The sequence below is a fragment of the Macaca fascicularis genome, chromosome 5, assembly GCF_037993035.2.
Source record: "Macaca fascicularis isolate 582-1 chromosome 5, T2T-MFA8v1.1".
In the NCBI taxonomy this organism is placed as follows: domain Eukaryota; kingdom Metazoa; phylum Chordata; class Mammalia; order Primates; family Cercopithecidae; genus Macaca; species Macaca fascicularis.
Window position 1 is genome coordinate 63,533,556 of NC_088379.1, and position 21,836 is coordinate 63,555,391.

The window sequence follows — 21,836 nt, forward strand, 5'->3', positions numbered from 1 at the left end:
CATATTAGATTAGTGTGTGACCATGTTTTGAAATATAGTAAACTTTAGCAAATATATCTTCATAAATAAAAATACCCAGGGAATGAAAATATGCTTGGACTCTGAGAGAAGATTGAATGTCAATCTTCTGCCTTTTGATCCACTTAGGAGAGCAATTAGTATCTTTTATTATTTTATTGAAACTTGCTGTCAAGTTTTAGAATGATATAAAGATAATAATTTCCTTCAGAACGAAACTATTGACAGCACTTTAAGCAAATTGCTAGGGTCAAGATGCTAATATCAATATTCCTTTAAATCTTAGTTCTGAATATTCATGAATGGAGATAGCATATGTTTTACTTCCTATATGTAAAATATTTATTTTACTTCCTATATTGTTCTATCAAACAAGTTGGAAACAGGGATGATGCATTCTTACCTAAGTAACTCTATTTTATATGCATTATCATCCAGAACATATAGTCTTGAGCTTATTTACATATTTTTAAGCATAGTAACATTTTGCTTTCTCTAAAGAGTCTAGGAATCTTAAGCCTAGGTAAAGTAAATAAGGGAGAAGGCAGGTAGAAGAACAGAGAGTAGTATATAATGTTTGGAAAATGAATAATATAGGCCCAAATATCTTCAGATTCAGTTCTATAACATGTTATACAAGCCAAGAAAAACAGGTATGAGTCTGAGTGACCTCTTGAGCTTGTAGATTGCTATTGCTAGCAGTCTTTTTGTTGTTGTTATTGAGGGTTAGGATGGGGACAGAGTCTTGCTTTGTTACCTAGGCTGGAGTGCAGTGGTGCAATCATAGCTCGTACAGCCTGCAAATCCTGGCCTCAAGGGATCCTCCCACCTCAGCCACCTAACCAGGAGTTAGGACTACAGGTGTGTGTCACCAAACCAGCTATTTTTTTTTTTTTTTTTTTTTTTGGTAGAGATGGGGTCTAGTCAATAAAATCTAAGAGTCGTTTGTTATAGGGTAGTTTAGTGATTGTGTGCAGGATTCCAGTGAAAGGCAAGGGTCCAGTTTCATTCTTCTTCATGTGGCTAGCCGTTTATCCCAGCATAATTTATTGATTAGGGGCTCCTTTCCTCATTGCTTGCTTTTGTTGACTTTGTCGAAGATCTGATGGTTGCAGGTATGTGGCTTTATTTCTGGGTTCTCTATTCTGTTCCATTGGTCTATGTGTCTGTTTCCACTAGATCAATTTAAGTTGATATTTTAATTATTTTATTTCTTTTCTCTTACTTTACATTATTATTTGCTTATATTTTTGTTACCTGGTTGAATTTATATATATATATGTACATTTCCTGGGTAAAGGCAATAAAAAACTGATGTCATTTATTTTTCTGCTGACTCTGCCCTTTCTATGCAGGAAGTCAGGAACCCTCATATTTTTCCTTGACTACTTATTTGGCCTCAAGATGCTGAGTGAGGCTACTTGTGGTGTCAGCCTATGTGCTGATAAATCCTCATTAGCAGTCCACTCTTCTCTGCCTCATTCTCAATCCTGGGAGGATGATCATACAAACTCTTACATGTGGGTTTCCTTACCTGTGAGATTTTTGTTGGCTTCTGCTGATGAAATAGGTGGAGGAGAGAGGTAGGGGTACTATTTGGTATACAAGATATAAAATGGTACAACTGTATAGGTTCCTTGCCATGAATGGAGCTTAGCTTCTAAGAAATCAGAGAACTAAGAACTAGGCAGAGAAGCGTTGACTGCTAATGAGGAGTAGTAGTCACACCTGGCAGTAGTCACATCTTTGAAAGTAGTTTCAAGTGGAGGTAAACACTCCAGTTGGACTATCTGGGAAAATTCTTTCTGAGTCAATTCTAAGAATTCAGTGAGATTCCAGGCTCTGAATCCTTAATCATGTAACTCTTAGGAGACTATTAATTGTGTAACTATTAGGAGCTTAACTTAGCTCCATTCATGGCAAGGGATCTACACAGTTGGACCATATTTTATCTTTTATACCAAATATAAAAGATTTATACCTCTCCCTTCCACCTGTTTCATCAGCAGAACCCAACCAAAACCCCCAGGTAAGAAAACCCACATGTAAGAGTTTGTATGGTTATCCTCCCAGGATTGAGAACTAGGCAGAGAAGAGTGGACTACAAATGAGGAGCAGTAGTCGCATCTTTGCACAGTGGGTCTTATTGGGTGGAATTTCCTTCATTGTCCCAACTCTTCTTCAGGCTCTGGGCTCCTTATTTGTTCCCTTTGCTTCATCAAACATAGGCCCATGACCAGCTGTACTGGGAGACCCTGAATGTCTCAATATCCCTGTATTTTTTTTTTTAAATCCTGTCCACTCTCTTTAAATACACCCTTTATTAATTTTTTCCCATAAAGGGTCTCCGTTTCCTTCTGGGAACCTGTGTAATCAACTCTTGGTAGGTGATAAAATATAGGATAGAGTGATAGTCATAATGATAGCAATAGGTGCATATTACTGCTCGAATACTTTATTTATTTGGTGTGCCGGTTAGATCAGGGTTGGTTCCATCAAAGTCATTGCAGTTTATTTCTTCTAAGATATCAGAGCAGTTTGGAAAATATCATTTATTGCATCTTCAACCAAAAATGGCAAAGAGTTTTTGCCAAAAACTTTTAGAGGCTGTGCTGCTTAATGTAGTTTGGTTGGAAGTCGTAACTTGGACAGTGGCATTGAGCGATATGGTGTGAGGAGGGTTGGTGAGAATTTCAGTAGTATTTTCAGTAGGTGCTGTGGGGATTGCTGCTGATGTGGAGGTGGCAGGCTCTGGTGTTGAAGAGATAGGTACTGTTGAGGAGGTGACCGTCATTGTGAGTTTTGTGGAAGTGCTGGTGGTTGCTGTTTTGGTAGGGGGATTTGTGATGATTGTTGTATCTGTAGTGGTGATATTTATTTGGGGCTCAGGGTTAGAGATAGGAAGGTAAACAGCAAGGAAAAAAGGAATAGGAGGAAATGGGGATTTTAATACCCTAATAGGTCCTACGTAGTAAGGTCTTAGTGGGAAATGTAGGTTTGGATAACCCTGAAAGAGTCGAGGTTGCCTAATAGGTTCCAATGGAAAGAGTTGAGATAGAATGACTGCTTGGCTAAATCGAGAAAAAGAAGATGGTGGAACTCGCCCTGGGACAAAGGGAAGAAAAAGTGGTGAATTAAGTCTTGAGCCATAGGGAGGTGGGGGACTTGGTAGAACCCATCTTGGCCTGTAGGGTAGAGGTGGTGGCAGCTGGCCAGGCAGATATGGTCTTCTGGGGAATCTTTGACTCTCACTGGGCTGTGGAGATAAAAACAAAGGCAAAAAACAGTTTCTAAATTTGATCATTTAAAGTTCAGACATTAGGATACACTATGTATTAGTATGTATACTATGTATACATTAGGATATACTAAGCCATAAGTCATATATTTCACTGAGAAAATAGTTAGAAAAAATAAGGAATAGAAAATTTCTTGTTTATTCTGGATGCCTGTGCAATCAAAGAGAAGTAGAATAGTATTAAATCAGAAAAAACAAAAAAAAAGTGGTAAGCTTGCTATCTGACCTGTAGGTTTTAGGGAGGAACCAAATCACCTTGATTGTGTATAAGAAAAGACCACCTTTGAACGTAGTTTCAAGTGGAGGTAAATACCCAGGTTGACTATCTGGGAAAATTCTTTCTTACTTCATTCTAAGAATTCAGTGAGATTCCAGACTCTGAACTGTTAATTGTATAACTATTATATGCAACACTTCTTTCTAGGGACAAAGAGAAACAGATTTAAGACACTGCTTATGTGAGTCTGAAATCCAGTGGAAGATATGACCCTCAAATAACAATACAAGGCAATATAACAAAAAGCCTATGGAGCCAGTATAGTATGTTGGTTAAAATGAAGACACTGGAGTCTGATTGCTGGAGCCTCCTAGAACCAGTCTTTCCATTGTTGCATGCTAGCTGGGGGACTTGCTTATGGTTATCTCTGCCTGTTTCCTCATTCCTCAACTGGTTCTAGAAATAGTTCTTAACCATTTATAGTGGTAGATAGGATTATATATAATCTATGAAAAGTGCTTAGACAGAGTAAGGTAGAGTAAGGGCTCAATATAATTTTGAGTGATTTTGTACTCTATTAATAACAAACACAGCTTGTAGATGGTAGCAATTCAAGAAATAATTGATTAATACTGTAAACAATTACAGTGATTTAGAGGAAAATTTTAATTTTTATCAAAGAGAGAGGACCAATTGCCATGTAGAGAAGATAGCATTTGAAATGAGGATAAAATAACAGAGTGGAAAGGAGGAGGAAGAAGCCAAATTAGAATAATATCATAAACAAATGAACAAGGTCAAGAAAATATAGGTTCTATTCTAGCAACCATCAGAAGACCAGTTTGCCTGAAACAAAAGCTTTAGGAAGGTGCAAGACTCTAGTCATTCTCCAACATTCAACTCCTTCCTGTGTCTCTGCCACACTGCCTTTAGAAACATCAAACTTTTGGATCAACTCCATGCAAACTACCTTCCATAGTCGTACTTCCATGGTGATGAACATTGGTGGATGAATGTCACAATCTCTAATGGTAGCAACACTGGAGATCTATAGTGTCTGTGTTTGTCTGGTGCATCAGCACTGCTAAATCTTTTCCTCCCATTTTTCCCAAAAGGCTGTCTTCTCAGCATCTATACCTCACTTCTACTTTTCTTGCTCCCCACCTACACCCATCGGAAGATGATCTTGCCTTCTATTTTACATAATTTAGGCCATCACACATGAGAACTTCTTCCCTTTCCTGCCCTATACCTATAAAACTCACAAATATCTTGCTGTTCTCTCTTCCTAAGACCAGTCTCTTCACCTGTGTTTTATATCTACATCTTCTCCATCCCTAGGGTCTTTCTTCTCTTTTATTCTTGTAAAATAAACCTTTTTCTAGTCCCTGTCTGTATTCTTTCAGCCTATAATATTGATTGATATCTCATGTATTAAAAAATCTCATTCTTAACCTAGGGTACCCCTGAAGATTTCTTTACTAGCTTATCTCTCTCCATTCCTAGCCAGATAGTGAGGAAAGCTGGTTTAGATTTTCTATTTCCACTTCTCAATTTCCCTTTCATCCTGGTTACTGTCCCCATCACACAACTGAATGTCTTACAAACATCACTGACGACTCAAAAATTCCAAGTCATTTCAGAGGGAGCCATACTGATGTCTTGGTCACACGATCAATTCCTCTTGTATCTACATTTGCCTCTTATATGTACATCTACAAGTCTTAGTTATCACCCTTTATTCTTGTGACATAAAGATAAACACATTTATTTGGGTTCTTTCTGGGCTATTGATCCATGGACTTCCAAACCACAGGCTATCCAGTATCTTAGGCCTTATGGCCAGAAGAAGAAAAATAAGCCAGGTTTGTAAAATTCTCTTTCTCTTTGTAACTTGAACTAGGAAATATTGAGATATCCTAATTAGAAGTAGGAACTAAAATGTGAATATCGTGACATGAGAGGAGCCAGAGGTTGGAGCATTAATAAGGGCCACGTGCAAACTAAGCTATAAGGACACATGACTGTGAGTAGAGAGAGCACATCTGAGGGAGGGAACAGTACAGAAAGAAGCAGGGATGCCATGAGAAGCAGAGATCAGTTTTTAGGACTGCTTGCTTTTGCTGTGCCAGTTCTACTTTATATTTATTCTTGCATTGACTTCCTTATTTAAGGAAGGAAGAAAACATTTATTGAGAACCTGGCCGGGCATGTTTCCTTCCTTTAAGGAAAAAGGAAGTCAGTGCAAGAATAAATATAAATTAGAACTGGCGCAGCAAACTAAGGCAGCCCTAAAAATGCAAGAATAAATATTGTGAGTGGAACCCTGTTCTTTGCAAGCAAACACGAAAGCCTGTTCCACCATCCAATCTCATCTTTTGCCACTTCTTTCTCCTCACTCTGGCCATGTAGAACTAGTACTAGTTCTTTTAACATAACGAGCTCTTTCTGGTAGTCCCTGTGCCTTCGTAAAAGCAATTCCTGGAGCTGAGAATGTTTCACTCCTGCCCTAATTTCCATTCACTTGGCAATCTCTTCCTTCAAAACGTTTAAGTGGCTTCACTCCCCTCCCCCAATACTTTGATATGAAAACTAAAAGAATTGTACAGAAAATATCTTTACACAATATAAAATCAGCCAAAATTTTACTTTTGTAAAGCTTCTATTGGAGACAAAAGCAAACTTCATCACTTTCTTTTCACAGTGATAGTAATTATTTGTTTTCATATTTTCCCCCACTTTTAGGCCATGTGCTGTTTTACTGCTGTTGAAGGAATAAGTTGTATCTTCTTTAGCTTTGTGTCTTTAGTATCTTAGTCAGTGCTTGGCATCTTTGTGAATAATAAAGGGTATGAGGAATTGGAGGGGAGCTAGGTGTCTTTATTCTTTTTGTTGCTTCAGCACTTCTATTATAATACTTACAGTCACTTATAATATTGTATAGTGTAGTAATTATTAACTTCTTCAAACAATGTCTCTGTATTATTTATCATTCTGTCTCCAGCTTCTGGCACCTTGGAGGTTCTCAGTACATTTTATTTTTTTTTAAACCGGGTCTTGCTCTGCTACCCAGGCTGGAGTGCAGTGGTGTGATCTCAGCTCACTTCAACTTCTTTCCCCCAGGCTCAGGCAATCCTCCCACCTCAGCCTCCAAATTGCTGTGACCATGGGAGTGTGCCACCATATCCAGTTATTTTGTTTTGTATTTTCTGTGGATATGGGGCCTCACTATGTTGCCCAGGCTGGTCTCAAGCTCCCGAGCTTGAGCAATCCACCTGCCTTGGCCTCTCAAAAGTGCTGGGGTTGAAAGTGTGAGCCACCATGCCCGGCCAGGTTCTTAGTAGATGTTTTTGAATAGATGAATGTGGACTCAAATAAAATTGAGATATTAAGTCATGACTGCTAACATTAATGAAGACATAAGTGCCAAGAGGAAATAAATTAATTAAGTTTTAATCCTTTTGAGTTTGAAAAGTCATGGAAGTTTGTAGATGCAGATTGAAATATCAGAACTGGAGAAATCGATTTGGAACGCACTATTGGGTCAAAGCAATAAGTAAGAAAGTAATGAAGAAATGGCTGAAGACAGAAACTTGGACATCAATAAGAGAAAGCTGAGCAGGTAGTGAAGGAAAATCAGAGACAGGAGGAAACCCAGATGGTACAGTACCCTGGAAATTAAGTTCAAAGTGAGCTTTGATGAGCTGCTCTCTGGACCCTAAGCAGAGGTGGGGAGAAATGATGTGAAAAATTACACCTTACAGCAAATAGCTGACCCCTAACCTCCATTCTTATTATTTTTATCTTTTCCTATTCTCTTAACACAATTTTTTCACTAGCTAGTTTCCCTCGTCCACTGGCCAATGGTGGTGAACTTTATAACCCTAGGCAAATGATGAAAATACCTTCTTAAGGAGTCTACATTTGGGGCCGATTACCTCCACAAATGATAAGCTTATTTGAAACAGAATACAGAACTGGCTATTTCGAGTTTCATTTTTCTTATTGTTAAGGGGGGATAATAATAATAATTGTCACACTGGATTTCTGGAGAGATTAAACAGGGTACTTTTATAATATACTTCTTGGCATATGTTAAACACTCCATAAATGGAAGTGGTAACTTTAATATTATTATTATGCAGCCCACCTATATTTAAATTTGATTGTATTCTCTCTGTAGTTTTAACATTTGATGGTTTTAAGTAATCAAAAATGATTTAATGATGTGTGAGTTCCATGAGGGCAGATATTTTTAAATTTATTATTTATTTGTCAAACATTTAAGGAGCTTAGATGCAATTTTGTTATATAGATACATTGGAGTTAAGGCACGGGGAGGTCGAAGCAGGGTCTTGTAGGTAGGGATAAGGACTTTGTGCCCCTGACTTCTAAGTGTTATGGAAAATCATTAGAAGGTTTTGAACAAAGGAATGATATGGCAATATTTACCTTGCAAAAGCATCTTTCTGGTTGTTGTGTGGAGAATAAACTACAGGGACAATAGTGAAAGCAGGGAGTTCAGTTATTATTGCAACAGGTAGGAAGTGATCGTTGCTTGGCCTAGAATGGTAGCAGGAGGGTGGTGAGAAAGGGTAAGATTTAGATGATGGTTTGAAGGCAGAGTGGGCAATATTTGCTGAAGGAGTGGATCTGGGAAGTGATAGAGTCAAGGATGATTTCAAGTTTTTTTGACTTGAGCAACTGGATTTGTGCCAATAGATGGAGAAAGGGTAAGAGGATGGTGTCCTGGGACACTGACATTTAGAGATCAGGAAGAGGAGATGTGTCTGGAGGAGACCAACAAGGAGTCGTCATTGAAGTAGGAGAAAAATCAGGAGAGTGGAGTTGAGGAAAAAGAAAAATTCCCTTTAAGTAGTAAACTGATCATGTCAAATACAATTTAGACATAATTATCGTGGAGACTGCAAACTGACCCTTACACATGGTCATTTGGAGTACAATTTGACAAATGTGGTTTCATCGAAATGATGTGGGCAAAGTCTATTTGGAGTTGGCTTAAGACAGAACAGGAGAGAAAGTGAAGATGCGCAGAGGCAACTTTTTCAAATGGACCATGATGGGAGCCATAAGATCAGTGGAGAATGAAAACAAACATATAGATGATATTACCTCATATTTATGTGCTAGTAGGAACAATCAATAGAGAGAAGGAAAAACTGCTGATGTAGGATGTTTAGATTTAGAGTAGATAATTGCAGGATAATTGGAGGAATCTCCTTGCATAGGGGAGAGGATGGGACCTACTGTACAAGTTGAGGGGTTGGTCTTAGAATACACTGGGGTGATTTTAGTTCATCCCAGATAATAGAAGAAAAGGCAGAAGATAGGCAAATAGATCAAGGCAAGTTAAAATTTTGTTTCTCCATTCACAAGTTATGTGAATTTGGGTAAGTTACGTAACCTCTCGTTACTTTCCTCATCTTTAAAAGAGAGAAAGTAACAGTATCTTCCACATGATGTTCTTTAGAAAAAATAATTAAAATGACAAATAATTTAGCACAGTATTTTTGCATGCACACAGTTTCAATGAAACATAAATATTTTTTGAAAACTCATGAATAATGTTGGGTTAGTTTTATGATTATTTTGTAAATGAAGTATCAGGTTTTTACATGCCATTTTGACTTGTTCACTGTCTCTGTAGACTGGGAGTTAGCAAACTAAGGCTGTGGGCCAAATGTAGTTTGCCTGTTTTGGTAAATAAAGTTTTACTGGAACATAGCCATGCCCATTCGTTTATTGTAGCTGCTTTCAAGCTACCTCAGCCAAGTTGACCACTTATCACAGGCCCTCAAAAGCCTAGAATATTTGTTATCTGGCCCTTTTCAGAAAAAGTTTGTCAGTTCCTGCTCTGGCTATTGTTATCAATCTGTCCTGTATCCTCTGACAGTCATATACCCCTTGAAGTTACAGGTCATGTTTATCGGTGTTTGTACCCTTCTTACACTATAGGTGACATTAAGTAAATATTTATGGATGCCATTCAGATATTTTAGAAGTTTCATTTTTTTCCTCCAAATCATTATGGATGATGGAAAGTAAGAGTGTGTGGGAAGAGACGGCATCTTTCTGAGGTCTTGTACTGACTTCATGTACTAAAGTTTTCCATGTCACTCAGAGTAAAACTAAGGCTCTGCAAAAGCCCATGAGACCTGATGCAGCCTCACCCTCCTCTAACTCTCTAGTCTCACTTCCTGCTCCTAATACTTCCCACCTCACTCTCTACCAGCCATGCTAGCCTCCTTATTCTTCACACTAGGCAAGTGTACCCTACTCCAGACTTTGGAACTTCCTGTTTCCTCTGCTTGCATGATTGGCTTTTTCACCTCTTTCAGGTCTTTAATCAAATGCCATTTTCCACTGGGCAACCCTATCTAAAATCACATCCTTGTTCTACCCCCTACTAAAATTCCTTCTTCCCAAATTTTCTGCATCACATAGTCAGTTATTTTGTTTATGGCTTGTCTTCCCCAAGTAGAATATAAGCTCCATGAGATTAGAAACTTTTTGTCTGTTTTGTTCACTGCTGTTTATCCAGCATCTGGAATAGTGCCTGGTAAATAATAAGTGCTCAATAAGTATTTTGGGTTGAACAAATTACCCATATTTGGTGATAAGCAGAAATTTCTCTCACTTGGTTTCAGAATGCCGTTTCCTTCCTTGCACATGGCAAAGAGCATAAGGCTTTCCCATGACAACATTTGAGCATTTATACAAACCCATAAGAAGTCCTCAGCCTTTCTCTGTTTGATTTCTCAGTTGACCAGGGCCTCGCTACTCAAAATGTTATTTGCTGACCAGCAGGTCAGCATCAGTATCACCTGGGGGCTTGTTAGAAATGTAGACTTATGGGGCTCAGGCAGACCTACTGCATCAGAGTCTGCAGTTCTACAAAATCCCTAGATGATTTGTGTTCCTGATAGAGTTTCTAGAGTTTGTAGAGTTTTGAGAACTACTGGCTGTCTTCGGTTATTTGATATCTGCTTATCATTGGTTTAGTTCAGGCTAAAGGTTTTGCTTTGCTTTTGGTAATTATTTTATCATAGCCTTTTCTGTAAAGTATTTTATTTATGTTCCCTTTTTAAGCTTATTTTACTTTTTTAAAACTTCCATCTCCTATCCTTACAGATTAGAAACTGCCAGACTGACAGCTTAACCAGAGCAGTTTAGTGGACAGATTGTGCAGCAAACAAAACTTCTCTATGTTAGGGATGGCAGGTATTGGCAAAAATGCTGTCCTTATTCATCTTGTGAACATGGCAGATGTCCTTGTAAATCAAGAGATACGTTACCTTTGAACTTACACTTGATCTATTATCCATCCCTGTGTCATGCTTCATATAGCCTATCCAATGGCGTGAATGAACAGGTACGACTCTGAAACCTAGTTGTTATTACTTGGCATCAACTACACAAAGGTCCATTCACTCGTTGTGTCATTCCCCTAATACTTACTGAGGGTTTATCTCATGTTCAGATAAACTGTGCTATGTAAAGGAGCATCCCAAATAGAACGTGGGTTTTTGTGAGGTTTGGGGGTAAAACTGTGCTCCAGAGTACATTGTAAATATATAAATATGAACTGTTATTTTTAATTTAAATTCTGGATAGTCCCTATCTCAAAAGAGATAATCTCTGATATATTGAAAGTTTTAGATGCTAAGTACAATAAAGTTTCTTTATTTAGACTAACACCTAAGACTGTTGTTAAGATTTACCAACTTTTCATGAGACAATGAATATAGCAAGACATTTTTGCTAGAGTGACATTAAAATTATGTCTTGTGGTCTTGTTTTCTTATATCCAATAGTATTTAATTCTAACATGAGAACATTTATGTATTAAACTCATTTTTTTTAGGACATGGAATCCTCTGCTTCTTATATAAATGGGATTCTATACTCTTTCAAGGTAGAAAAGAATTTAAGCTGCATTTGTCTTGCAATTCAGGCTTCTGGAATAAAAATATGCCATTAATTCATATGAATCCTCAAAACGGATGCTTTATGTAGGGTTCCTCAGAAGTTGTCTATCCTCAGTATGAAACAGAAGGCTCTAGATAGAGAAACAGAGACAGCATTTCCTCTATTATTGTCTCTGAAAAGTATTCTAGTCAACAACCTCTCTTTCATTTCCCCCAACTTTCTCAAGTTTACTTAATCATGGCTCTTTCTTTACCTTCTAATTTATTATATAAAGTCTGAATTAGTATTTATTAATGTTAGCAGAGAAGTCATATTTGTCATATTTGGGGAATTCTACCAAAAAAGTGGTATTCCAGAGTAATAAATTTGATAATTAATTGTAATTATTGACTTACATTTTTTCATATGATGGATTAAGTTGAATTTACCTTGAAAGCTCTCTTTATATATTTCATGCAATTATAACATAAGAGCTTGAGAAGCAAATTTCAAGAAAATTCACTCAAGGGGTCTCAGACTTCAGCAGGAGTAAGAGTATCCTAGAATGCAGGTTTCCAGGCCCCAAGATCAGCTATTCTTTTTTTCTCAGGTCTGGGATAAGTTCTGGAAATGTTCATTCTTAATAAATGGATCAGGTGTTTCTGATATAGGTATCTCATGGAGTATAAAACTCTTCTATTTCAACCTCAGAAATATAATTTTTATATAAATGTTATTACATATCACTATATGCTTCAGAACAATACAAATGTCATTAAATGTCACTAAAGAGACTTATACAAATATCATTAAATATCAAAAAATGTTTCAGAACAATAATGCTACTTTATTTGTATCATTGCTAGGGTCTATTGACATGTATTTATTCACTAGTTTCTCTTAGGTAGGTACTATACTATGAAAAGAAGAACTAATCTGTGAAGATCCCAATTTGGAATTCGACTTTGGTATTTCTGTGCTAACCACCACTAGCCCCAACACACAGTGGATTATCAGTAATTACTAAGAAATGAGACAAATAGGGCTCTTTCTCTCCTCTCAAGCCCACCCAACCCCAGCATATGCTAGGAAAATTTGTCTTACTCTGAAATTCATATTATGCTATGATGTTTTTGGCTATGGCACTTATCACTTGTTACTTCGCATTATGTATTTTTGGATCTCCTATAGAGCTTTAACAAATGCTTTTCAAATGTTTGAATTAGTGTAAGTGCTTCTTGAGTGAATGATTTCTTTTTCTGTTTTTATTTTTTTCCCAAGTGAGTAACACTTTAATTTCCAGTCAGTTAAAGGAATATTTTAGTCATAACGAATATATTTTCAGGCATCAGAAAGGCTTTCTGATTTTAGTTTTTACAAATATTTTCAATAAAAAACCATTGTACAATCAGCAATCCTTGCATTGATATACCATGTTGTCTTTTAAGAAAATTTATCATGAAGCTCCAACTGTATACTTTCTTATTTCCTACAGCTTTAAAACATTTAGTAAGCTTATATTATATTTTTCTGACAATTTGATGGTAGTCCTTTTGAAAAAGAAATAAAAAGGAACAGATGTTTTTAGATAAGAGCTAGCTCTCCTAGATATGACCTGCCCTATGTCCTCTTTCTGCAGTCCACTGTCCCTTCACGCTTAGTAACCAATGACTAGATGGTTACTCATAAATGAGAAAGGAAAAGGAAAGTAAGAACAAGTCCATAATGATCCACAGCTTGACACTGCATTTTTATACACAGGACAAAATTGTTGGTATCAAAACTTTCTTTGAAGTCATGATTAACAAGAAATATGAAAAGTAAATTTAGAATTGAGGGAACTTACTCTGAAACATGAAATAAGAGCCAACAGGCCCAAGAGGAAATTTAATTTCATTCTTTAAAGTTGCTCCTAAAAACAGACCAAAGATTATCCACAGTTAGCCAAATCAATCAACAGTGTTTTTCAGAATAAAAAATTTTAAAGCATTTTAATGCTTGTTATGTAAAATGCTGAAGAAAGACCAACATAACCTTTAAAGATGTGCTTGATATTTTGGGGAAAGGAAGCAGCATAGATGCACAGCAATACTGTCATGTTTGTGATTTTTAAAAATAAAAACGGCACTACTTTATTTTATGAAAGGTAATTTTCAGATAATTATTGAAAGTACATTTTAAAATTAAAGCATTTTTGGAAATTCCTTGTTGCCTTTAGTGGTGACTAACTTGGAACATAACTAATTAGGGTATACTTTTAGTGCGTTTACTTAAAATTAATCAAAACTTACAGATTTCTATAGATTTGTGACCTAAATATTGTCAATGTGACAGGACTGTTGTGAAAAACAACTTCTTAATGGAATTATTGTGTTATTACTATTATATCTGTCTGAAGCAAAAGAAATTGTGTAATGTGTATTTTTCCTTTAACATCACTCTACTGAAGTATAATTACTTTCATATGATTTTTTCCAAGTTATTCCAAAAGTTAATTATTGTCTATCAGTGTGTGAATTAGAAAAAAGAGGTTTTTGTCCTAATTTATTTATAATTTTCAACAATATTTAATAAGTACATGGCACCCTGGGTTCTGGGAAGGCAAAATTCAAGCACATTGGCTGACAGATTGTTCTGGGGTCCATGTGGTATCTGTCATTTGTATTAGTCTTGAAAGTGACATAAGACAGATTGATAGATCCTATAGTTGTATGTGCATGTGTCTACCCCCTTAAAATAGCTTTTTTTCTAATATATTTTCATATTAGAAAGCAGTTTAGCAGTACATAAGAAACATAACTCAAACAAGAACAGAAATGCAAATCTATCTTATACACCTTTTTAAGACTCTTCTACTCAGGATTGACTTTAGAGACCATAAAATATAGCAGTGGAAAAAGTCAATAGATTGTGAAATTGGATGTAAATTGTGCAACTAATCAATGTGAATGTTCTTGACACTTTTTCAGGAATTTTAAGGAATTTTACCACTGACAATGATTTTTTTTGTTAAACACATCTGAGATTTTTAGGTAACATAGCTATTTCCATCAAAAGTCATGAGGATGATATTCTTGAGAATATGAACAAAAGCTAGAATTTCAAAGTGAAAATTCTTACATTCATATTTCCATATACCTACCTTGGTAGAAGATTCTTCTTTGGAACAAATTACTGCTTAATCTTACTCTTGCCAGATACTCAATTTAGGTAGCCACAATTTAAAAGTCCAAGAAGAGAAAGAACTTTGATGGAAAAGCCTTTCTTCTTAAATACCTCTGTCTTGATTTTTATTGGAGTTAAGAGAAAGGTTGAGAGAGGGCAAAGTTCTGTATTGATATTCTTTACTGAAACAAAGAAATGATAGTTGCAGTTGCCAGTTTGGCAGCTTCATCTACAGAACTGTGATCCAATCACTGCTCTAGCAGGCCCTGGGGCAGCACACAGAATGCTGGAGTACAGTGGTTTTCAAACTTGACTGCACATCACAACTATCTGGGGAGTTTTTAAAAAAAATTCCAGTTCTCAGACCTTACCCCGGAACAATTTATCAAAAGTTATGGGGCAGGAAGACAGGCAAAATAATTTAATTTTGTTTTAAAAATTTTATTAATTTTATTTATTTTTTTTCTTCCAACTTTTATTTTAGGTTCGGGGTATCTGTGTAGGCTTGTTACATGAGCAATTTGTGTGTTGCTGGGGTTAGTTGTACAAATTATTTCATCACCCAGGTAGTGAGCACAGTACTCAATAGGTAATTTTTTGATCCTCATCCTCCTCCCGCTCTACACCATCAAGTAGGCCCTGGTGTCTATTGTTCCCTTCTGTGTGTTCCTGTGTACTCAATGTTTAGCTCTCATTTATAAATTAGAACTTGCAATATTTGGTTTTTTGTCCTTGAATTCATTTGCTTAGGATAATGGCTTCCACTTGCATGCATGTTGCTGCAAAGGAACACAAGAATTAAAAAACTCCCCAAGTTATTGCAAAGTGAAGCTTTGTTTGGGAACCACTGCTGTTAAATGCTATAGATACTGAAGTTTTAATGTGTCTATACATATGTATCAGAACTGACATATATATGTGTGTGTGTGTATATATATATAAATAAAGAGTTGGTTTATTTGAGAAGAAGCTTATCTGGGAAGAAGGAATTTAAAGAATGGAAAAAGTAGGCAGTTGAAATAAATTCTTTGTTTTAATTTTGAAAATAACAGGAGATATCTAGTGGTGGGAGATAATTAGGAAATAGAATCCTTCTAGTTTCTTATTTTCAATTTCATATTTCTTTCCCAGATGTATAGTTTTGTTTAAAGATACTGTACACATGCATTTGAGCTACTAAAAATGTTAAGTATATAGAAATTACTTAATGCATTTTTCTGAAGTTAATAATGAATATCTGGACTGCTTAACAGATAATAAATTCTCCAATATATGTTACATTCTGTAAGTGTGTGGTGTTCTCCCATTATCTAAACCAAATGGATAAATACAATGTACACTAGTGTACCAAAGATGGGAGGTATGGGAACACTACACAATCTATTTTACATTTATGGCAAAAGGATGTAGTAAATTACACAATTTTATGTATAAGATGAAGGCAGGTACTGAGAAATTTACTCATATGAAATGAAATCTATTCAGTTGAGAGGAAATTACCATATGCTAGAAGAGGTTATGCTTTATTTTCTAATAGCCATAATTTGTTGAATCCTTACCATGTCCTAGACTGTGTGCTAATCACTTTATGTAGATTAGCTCTCATGCTCACAACCCCTTGCAATGTATGTTATTATTATATTACTGATTAGATAATAAATTAGAGAGGAGTCACATAACTTGCTCAAATTCACTAAAATAGCTGAGAGGGGAATTGACCTTAAATTTGCCATATTTGAGAGCTTGAGTTTTTCCCCTAATTATGCTACTTTGTCTTTCAAATCCAATTATTTGAACCACTGAAGTAATTAATATATTTTTAATAGTAGCACTCATTGACGCTTGAATGCAACTCATCAGTAGTACATGAAATCTATTTAGGGAGAAGTAAACCGAATTTAGATGATGGATAGAGCAGAACAGAAGTAAATATCAGATTCCATTATATGTAAGTACTTTTCAGGATATATTATATGGTTATACATGTGGATGTACTAGGTTATTATGTAAAATATATGTTTTCTGTCAGCTGCAGCCAATAAAATGTAAGAGTCTTTCGTTTTAGGGTAGTTTAGCGATTATGTGTAGCATTCAAGTCAGGTAGCCTAAGATGAAATGTCAACTTTCCTCCTATTAACTGCGTTTTATATGACCAGCTATTTAATCCAATTATGTCTCAACACTGTCATTTACAAAATAAGATAGTAATCCTTCTACTTCTTGATATTGTTCTGGGGATTAAATAAATAGGACATAGAAAATTGTGACCCATGTTATTAGTAAGTGTTAGCTTTTCAGTGGGAATGTCTCTCTTCCATCATGCAATTTTTAAAATATTCTGGGTGTGATGAATCTCTAGTAAAGGGGTAAAGCATATTCAAATTTAAAAGGTGACTTAAAAGCTTTTGGTAGTGAATGGGGAATTAAGTTGGAATTGGTCTTAAACTACCTAGTTTTCTTTGCCTCTGTCTTTGTCGATGACAAGTTGACAATTAGAACTCTTGTCTCGTTTGTTAGTAAGCTGATTATAGACAGTTTTGTTTCTGTACCCTTCTATGACTCAGGAAATCCTTTAAGTTAATATCTAATGCTTCCTGAATTGTTACCTTCTCTAGTAACATGCTTATTTTGTGAAAAAGATGAACAACTTCTTTTTCTGCTTGGTGTTGTAAATTGTTTTGATGCCCAGTATATTTTCAGCCAAGTGTTTTAAGAACAAGGTGTGATTTGTTGTTGTAATGAATCACTGGATATGAAGGACTTAAGAATGAACATTATCAAAATTAAAATAATTTCTGCATGACTCATAGTCAACAAAGGATTAGTTTCCAAAGCAGGTGGAATCACATTTCTTTTCAAAATAAAAACTGTTATTCAAGAGAAATTTTAATTAACACCTGGCTTTAAAAGATCTTGACTAGATATTTTCTAGAACAATATTTAAAGCAACAATTGCCTTTTGTTAAGAAAACTCAAGTTCCTGGTGTAGTCTCACTGCTGTTGGTGAATAAAATTACTTATCATGACATCTTTCTGATCAAGAAACTGTTTTCACAGCAAAAGAATGTGATTATGAGCTCATGCATATGAAGTTCACTCTTCTTACCACATAGCCCATCACAGAGAATCATCTGGTCTAATAAAACAGTACAATGGCCTACTGAAGACTTTATGATACCAGTTGAGAGTATATACCTTCCAAGAATAGGTTCTATTTTATAGGATGCAGTACATGCTTTCAATCAGTGACCGACAAATGCGTCCAGCTCTCCTAGGGCCAGAATTCATGGGAACAGAAATTAAGGCTCTTATTATTACAACTAATAGCCCACTCACAGAATCTTTGCTTTCTGTCTTTGTAACTTTGAGTTATGCTAGTTTGGAGGTATTGGCTCATAAGAGAGGAATTAGGACATTTTGATCTCCTCATGTCACTGAACAAAAATAAGCTAGAGTTACTCTACTGGTTAGCAGGATTGTTCCTGATTACCAAGGGGGAAATTGGGTTGCTACTAAAAAAGAGGAACACAGAGGACTGTCTGGATTTCACAAGATTCTCTGCAGCACTATTTAGTATATTCATGTCCAAAAGTGAAAATTAAGGGGAAACTACTACAACCAAGAAAATGTATGACCACTGAGGATTCAGATACTTCAGGAATGAAGGTTTGAGTCAAGCCTTTAGGAAAGAAACCTTGGTCAGTGTTGAACTCTGTTGTTTTTTCCTACACGTACAAAAGCAGCCTCATTAAATCCTCTCAGAGATTCCAGGACCAACATTCCAGCATTCCTCCCTACTGGACTAGGTCTTAGACAAAAAGGACCGTTCCTGTACGCATAGAGAGACCAGCACAAGCCAAGAAGTTCTACTTTTTCATAGGTTTGCTTTTCATACTGTGAGACCTCTCCTGCAAGCTTCTAAATTTCAATAATTTCAAACATTACCCTTCTTTCCTCAACCCTAGGAGTCTTAGCTTCTTTCTGTAGTTGCTACCTCCATGAGGTACCTCCAGTGTTCTCATTTTGCCTTCTCAGTTACCCAGTTAACAATTCTTGCTGCCTAGTTAATGATACTTGATATTAAATTCTTTTAAAAATAACTGGCATTATTGCTGCCTTCTGACAGCACCATAACTGATGCAGTGACTGATGGCTGCAACACCCACTAGGCTCCACTAGTAGCAATAGCCTTGGGCTCAGGATGATGTCCAAACTCACTAGACTAAAGATTCATCATATACCAAGTTTATTAGCATTTACTTAGAAAGTATACAGAACAGGTAATAACACAGCACACTTGACAAATACCTTGCTGGAAAATTGGTAAACTTTAGGCACAGTTTCCTATGTCCCAGCCATTCTGAACCTGGGATGTATATGGTCATGAGTAACAAGTTTGAGTGTGGTTGGAAAACCTTGGTTCAGAGAAACTTTAATGATACATTGATTGCATGGAAATCTCATGTATTTGATGAGTCATTACTGGCTGTGCTAGAGGCTCAGAGTAGAGGGATATTTCTATGGGAATACTATGGCCAGTCTAAACTACAGCAATATGCCCCTTGTAAATGTGATCTCTTCTGTTACTCCCTCAAAGTCAGAGTGCTGAAAACAAAAGCTAAAATTTCATAGTTGGCAATATTTCTCCTTCACCTCCTTAGGTAACACATGTTCCTTTGAGGCCAATTCCATTCAGTTCTACACTCTGACGTATGCTTATGTGATCACCTATTCTCATTTAATTTGCTAGTTATATTGCTATTTGCTTGAAGTCAGGCTGGGTGACTTAAATTTTCTTTTCTTTCAACTTTCACTTTGGGTTCATGGGGGTACATATGCAAGTTTGTTACCTAGTTATATTGGATAATGCTGAGGGTGGAGTGTGAATGATCCCAGCATCCAGGTACTAAGCATAGTACCCAATAGGTAGACTTTCAGCCCTCATCTCCTCTCACTCCCTCTCCCCTCTAATAGTTCCCAGTGTCTGTTGTTCCCATTTTTATGTGCGCTGTACTCAAATTAACTCCCACTTAAAAGTGAGAACATGCAATATTTGGTTTTCTGTTCCTGTGTTAATTTGCTTAGGATGATGGCCTGCAGTTGCATCTATGTTACGCAAAGGACATATTTTTATTTTTTTATGGCTGTGTAGTATTCCATGGTTTATATGTAGCACATTTTCCTTATCCGATCCACTGTTGATGCACAGTTAAGTTGATTCTATGTCTTTGCTATTGTGAATTGTGCTACAATGAACATACCAGGTGCATGTGTTTCTGGTAGAATGATTTATTTTCCTGTGGGTATATACATAGTCATGATAGTTCTGTTGTTAGCTCTTTGAGGAATCACCACACTGCTTTCCACAATGGTTGAAATAATTTACTCTCCCACCAACAGTGTATAAGTGTTTCTGTTTCTCTGAAACCTCATCAGCATCTGTTATTTTTTGACTTTTTAATAAAAGTCATTCTTACTGGTGTGAAATAGTGTCTCATTGTGGTTTTGACTTGCATTTCTCTGATGATGAGTGATGTGGAACATTTTTTCATATGATTTTTGGTCACTTGCATGTCTTCTTTTGAGAAGTATCTGTTCATGTCTTTTGCCTATTTTTTTTTTTGATGGGGTTATTTGTTTTTCTTGCTCAATTGTTTGAGTTCCTCATAGATTTTGGATATTAAATATTTGTCAGATGTGTAGTTTGAGAATATTTTCTCCTATTCTATAGGTTGTTCATTTACTTTGTTGTTAGTTTCTGTTGCTGTGCAGAGGCTCTTTAGATTAATTAGGTCCCACTTGTCAACTTTTGTTTTTGTTGCAATTGGTTTTAAGGACTTAGTCATAAATTCTTTGCCAAGGCAAATGTCCAGAATGATATTTCCTAGACTTTTAAAAATAGAATTCTTATAGTTTTAGTATTTATTCTTAAAATTTAAGTCTTTAATCTATCTCGAGTTAATATTTGTATATGGTGAAAGGTAGGGGTCCAGTTTCATTCTTCTTCACGTGGCTAGCCAGTTATAGCAGCATCATTTATTGATTAGGGACTCCCTTCCTTGTTGCTGGCTTTTGATGACTTTGTCAAAGATCAGATGGTTGTAGGTGTGTGGCTTTATTTCTGGGTTCTCCATTCTGTTCTATTGGTCTATGTGTCTGTTTCCACTGGATGTCCCATCCAACCCCTAGCTTCTCTCATCTTGCACCTTGTAACCTCAGTGACTTTTCTCTATTTCAGCTACTCACTGCCGCAGTCACACATTGGATTGCTATTACACTAATATATCCTGTTTCTAAATCGCTCATTTACACATCTCACTCCAGAATGACAACTGCCTCTCCTTCTAGTTTACAAGTTTAACTGTTCCCACTGGAAACAGCAGTTGATTGACCTAATGACTCTCTCTCCATCCATCAGCTCTCTTTAACCTTTCTCTCTTTATTCAGCATAGGGTCAATAGTAGATTACTAAAATGACATTCTTTCTCATCCCTAAATAGGTATTAAAATTTTTATTATTATGAATAACAGTTAAGAAATACATTGAACAACATGTCCCAGTGTGCATAAAGGTGAATGTATTTGTCAGAACAAGGGGTATGAAGTACAATGCACTCTGTTGTTCCATTGCAATCTATTAATCTCATTCCATCCAATTCCATCTAATCCTATATTATTTAATTTCATTCAATTATATTTCATGGAAACTATTTCTTATCTGGGGTGGAGAATAAATTCCCTGCTATGGCTTCATTTGGCCATATTGATTCCAAGCCATTTCAGCTAGCTCTTTGATCTCATAAGCAGAGGGAGTGTTTCAGCAACTTGTTTCTTTTCTTATCTGCCATCCTGCAAACTTAAGAATTTCTGTTAGTTATGGTTTCTTTAACTCTTCAGGACACTGTGTTAGTCAGGGTTCTCTAGAGGGACAGAACTAATGGAATATATATATATATAAATAAAATATGTATATATATTAAGTATTAACTCACAGGATCACAAGGTCCCATAATAGGCCATCTGCAGGCTTGTGAACTACTTGTGAATCCTTGTGAATTACTCATCAGGGCCCAGTGTACTTAGCTGACATGTGGTGATGAGATGAGAGGAATGGGTATACATGATGTCTTCTTTATATTGTTATTTCATCCTGATTCAAAGTATTACTTAATTTTATTTTTTGAGATGGAGTTTCATTCTTGTTGCCCA

At 36.1% G+C, this 21,836-nt stretch overlaps 1 protein-coding gene across 1 annotated transcript; it reads right to left on the minus strand.

Annotated features, from left to right (window-relative positions):
• Nucleotides 1–2,457: 2,457 nt before the first annotated feature.
• OPRPN (opiorphin prepropeptide) lies at nt 2,458–14,705 on the minus strand. The gene is made up of 3 exons (XM_065545122.1): nt 14,605–14,705; nt 13,309–13,374; nt 2,458–3,274 (listed from the first exon to the last, which is right to left on the minus strand). Exons 2-3 carry the CDS (start codon nt 13,357–13,359, stop codon nt 2,582–2,584), a joined length of 744 nt encoding a protein of 247 aa, XP_065401194.1. The 5' UTR covers nt 13,360–13,374; nt 14,605–14,705; the 3' UTR covers nt 2,458–2,581.
• Nucleotides 14,706–21,836: the final 7,131 nt, after the last annotated feature.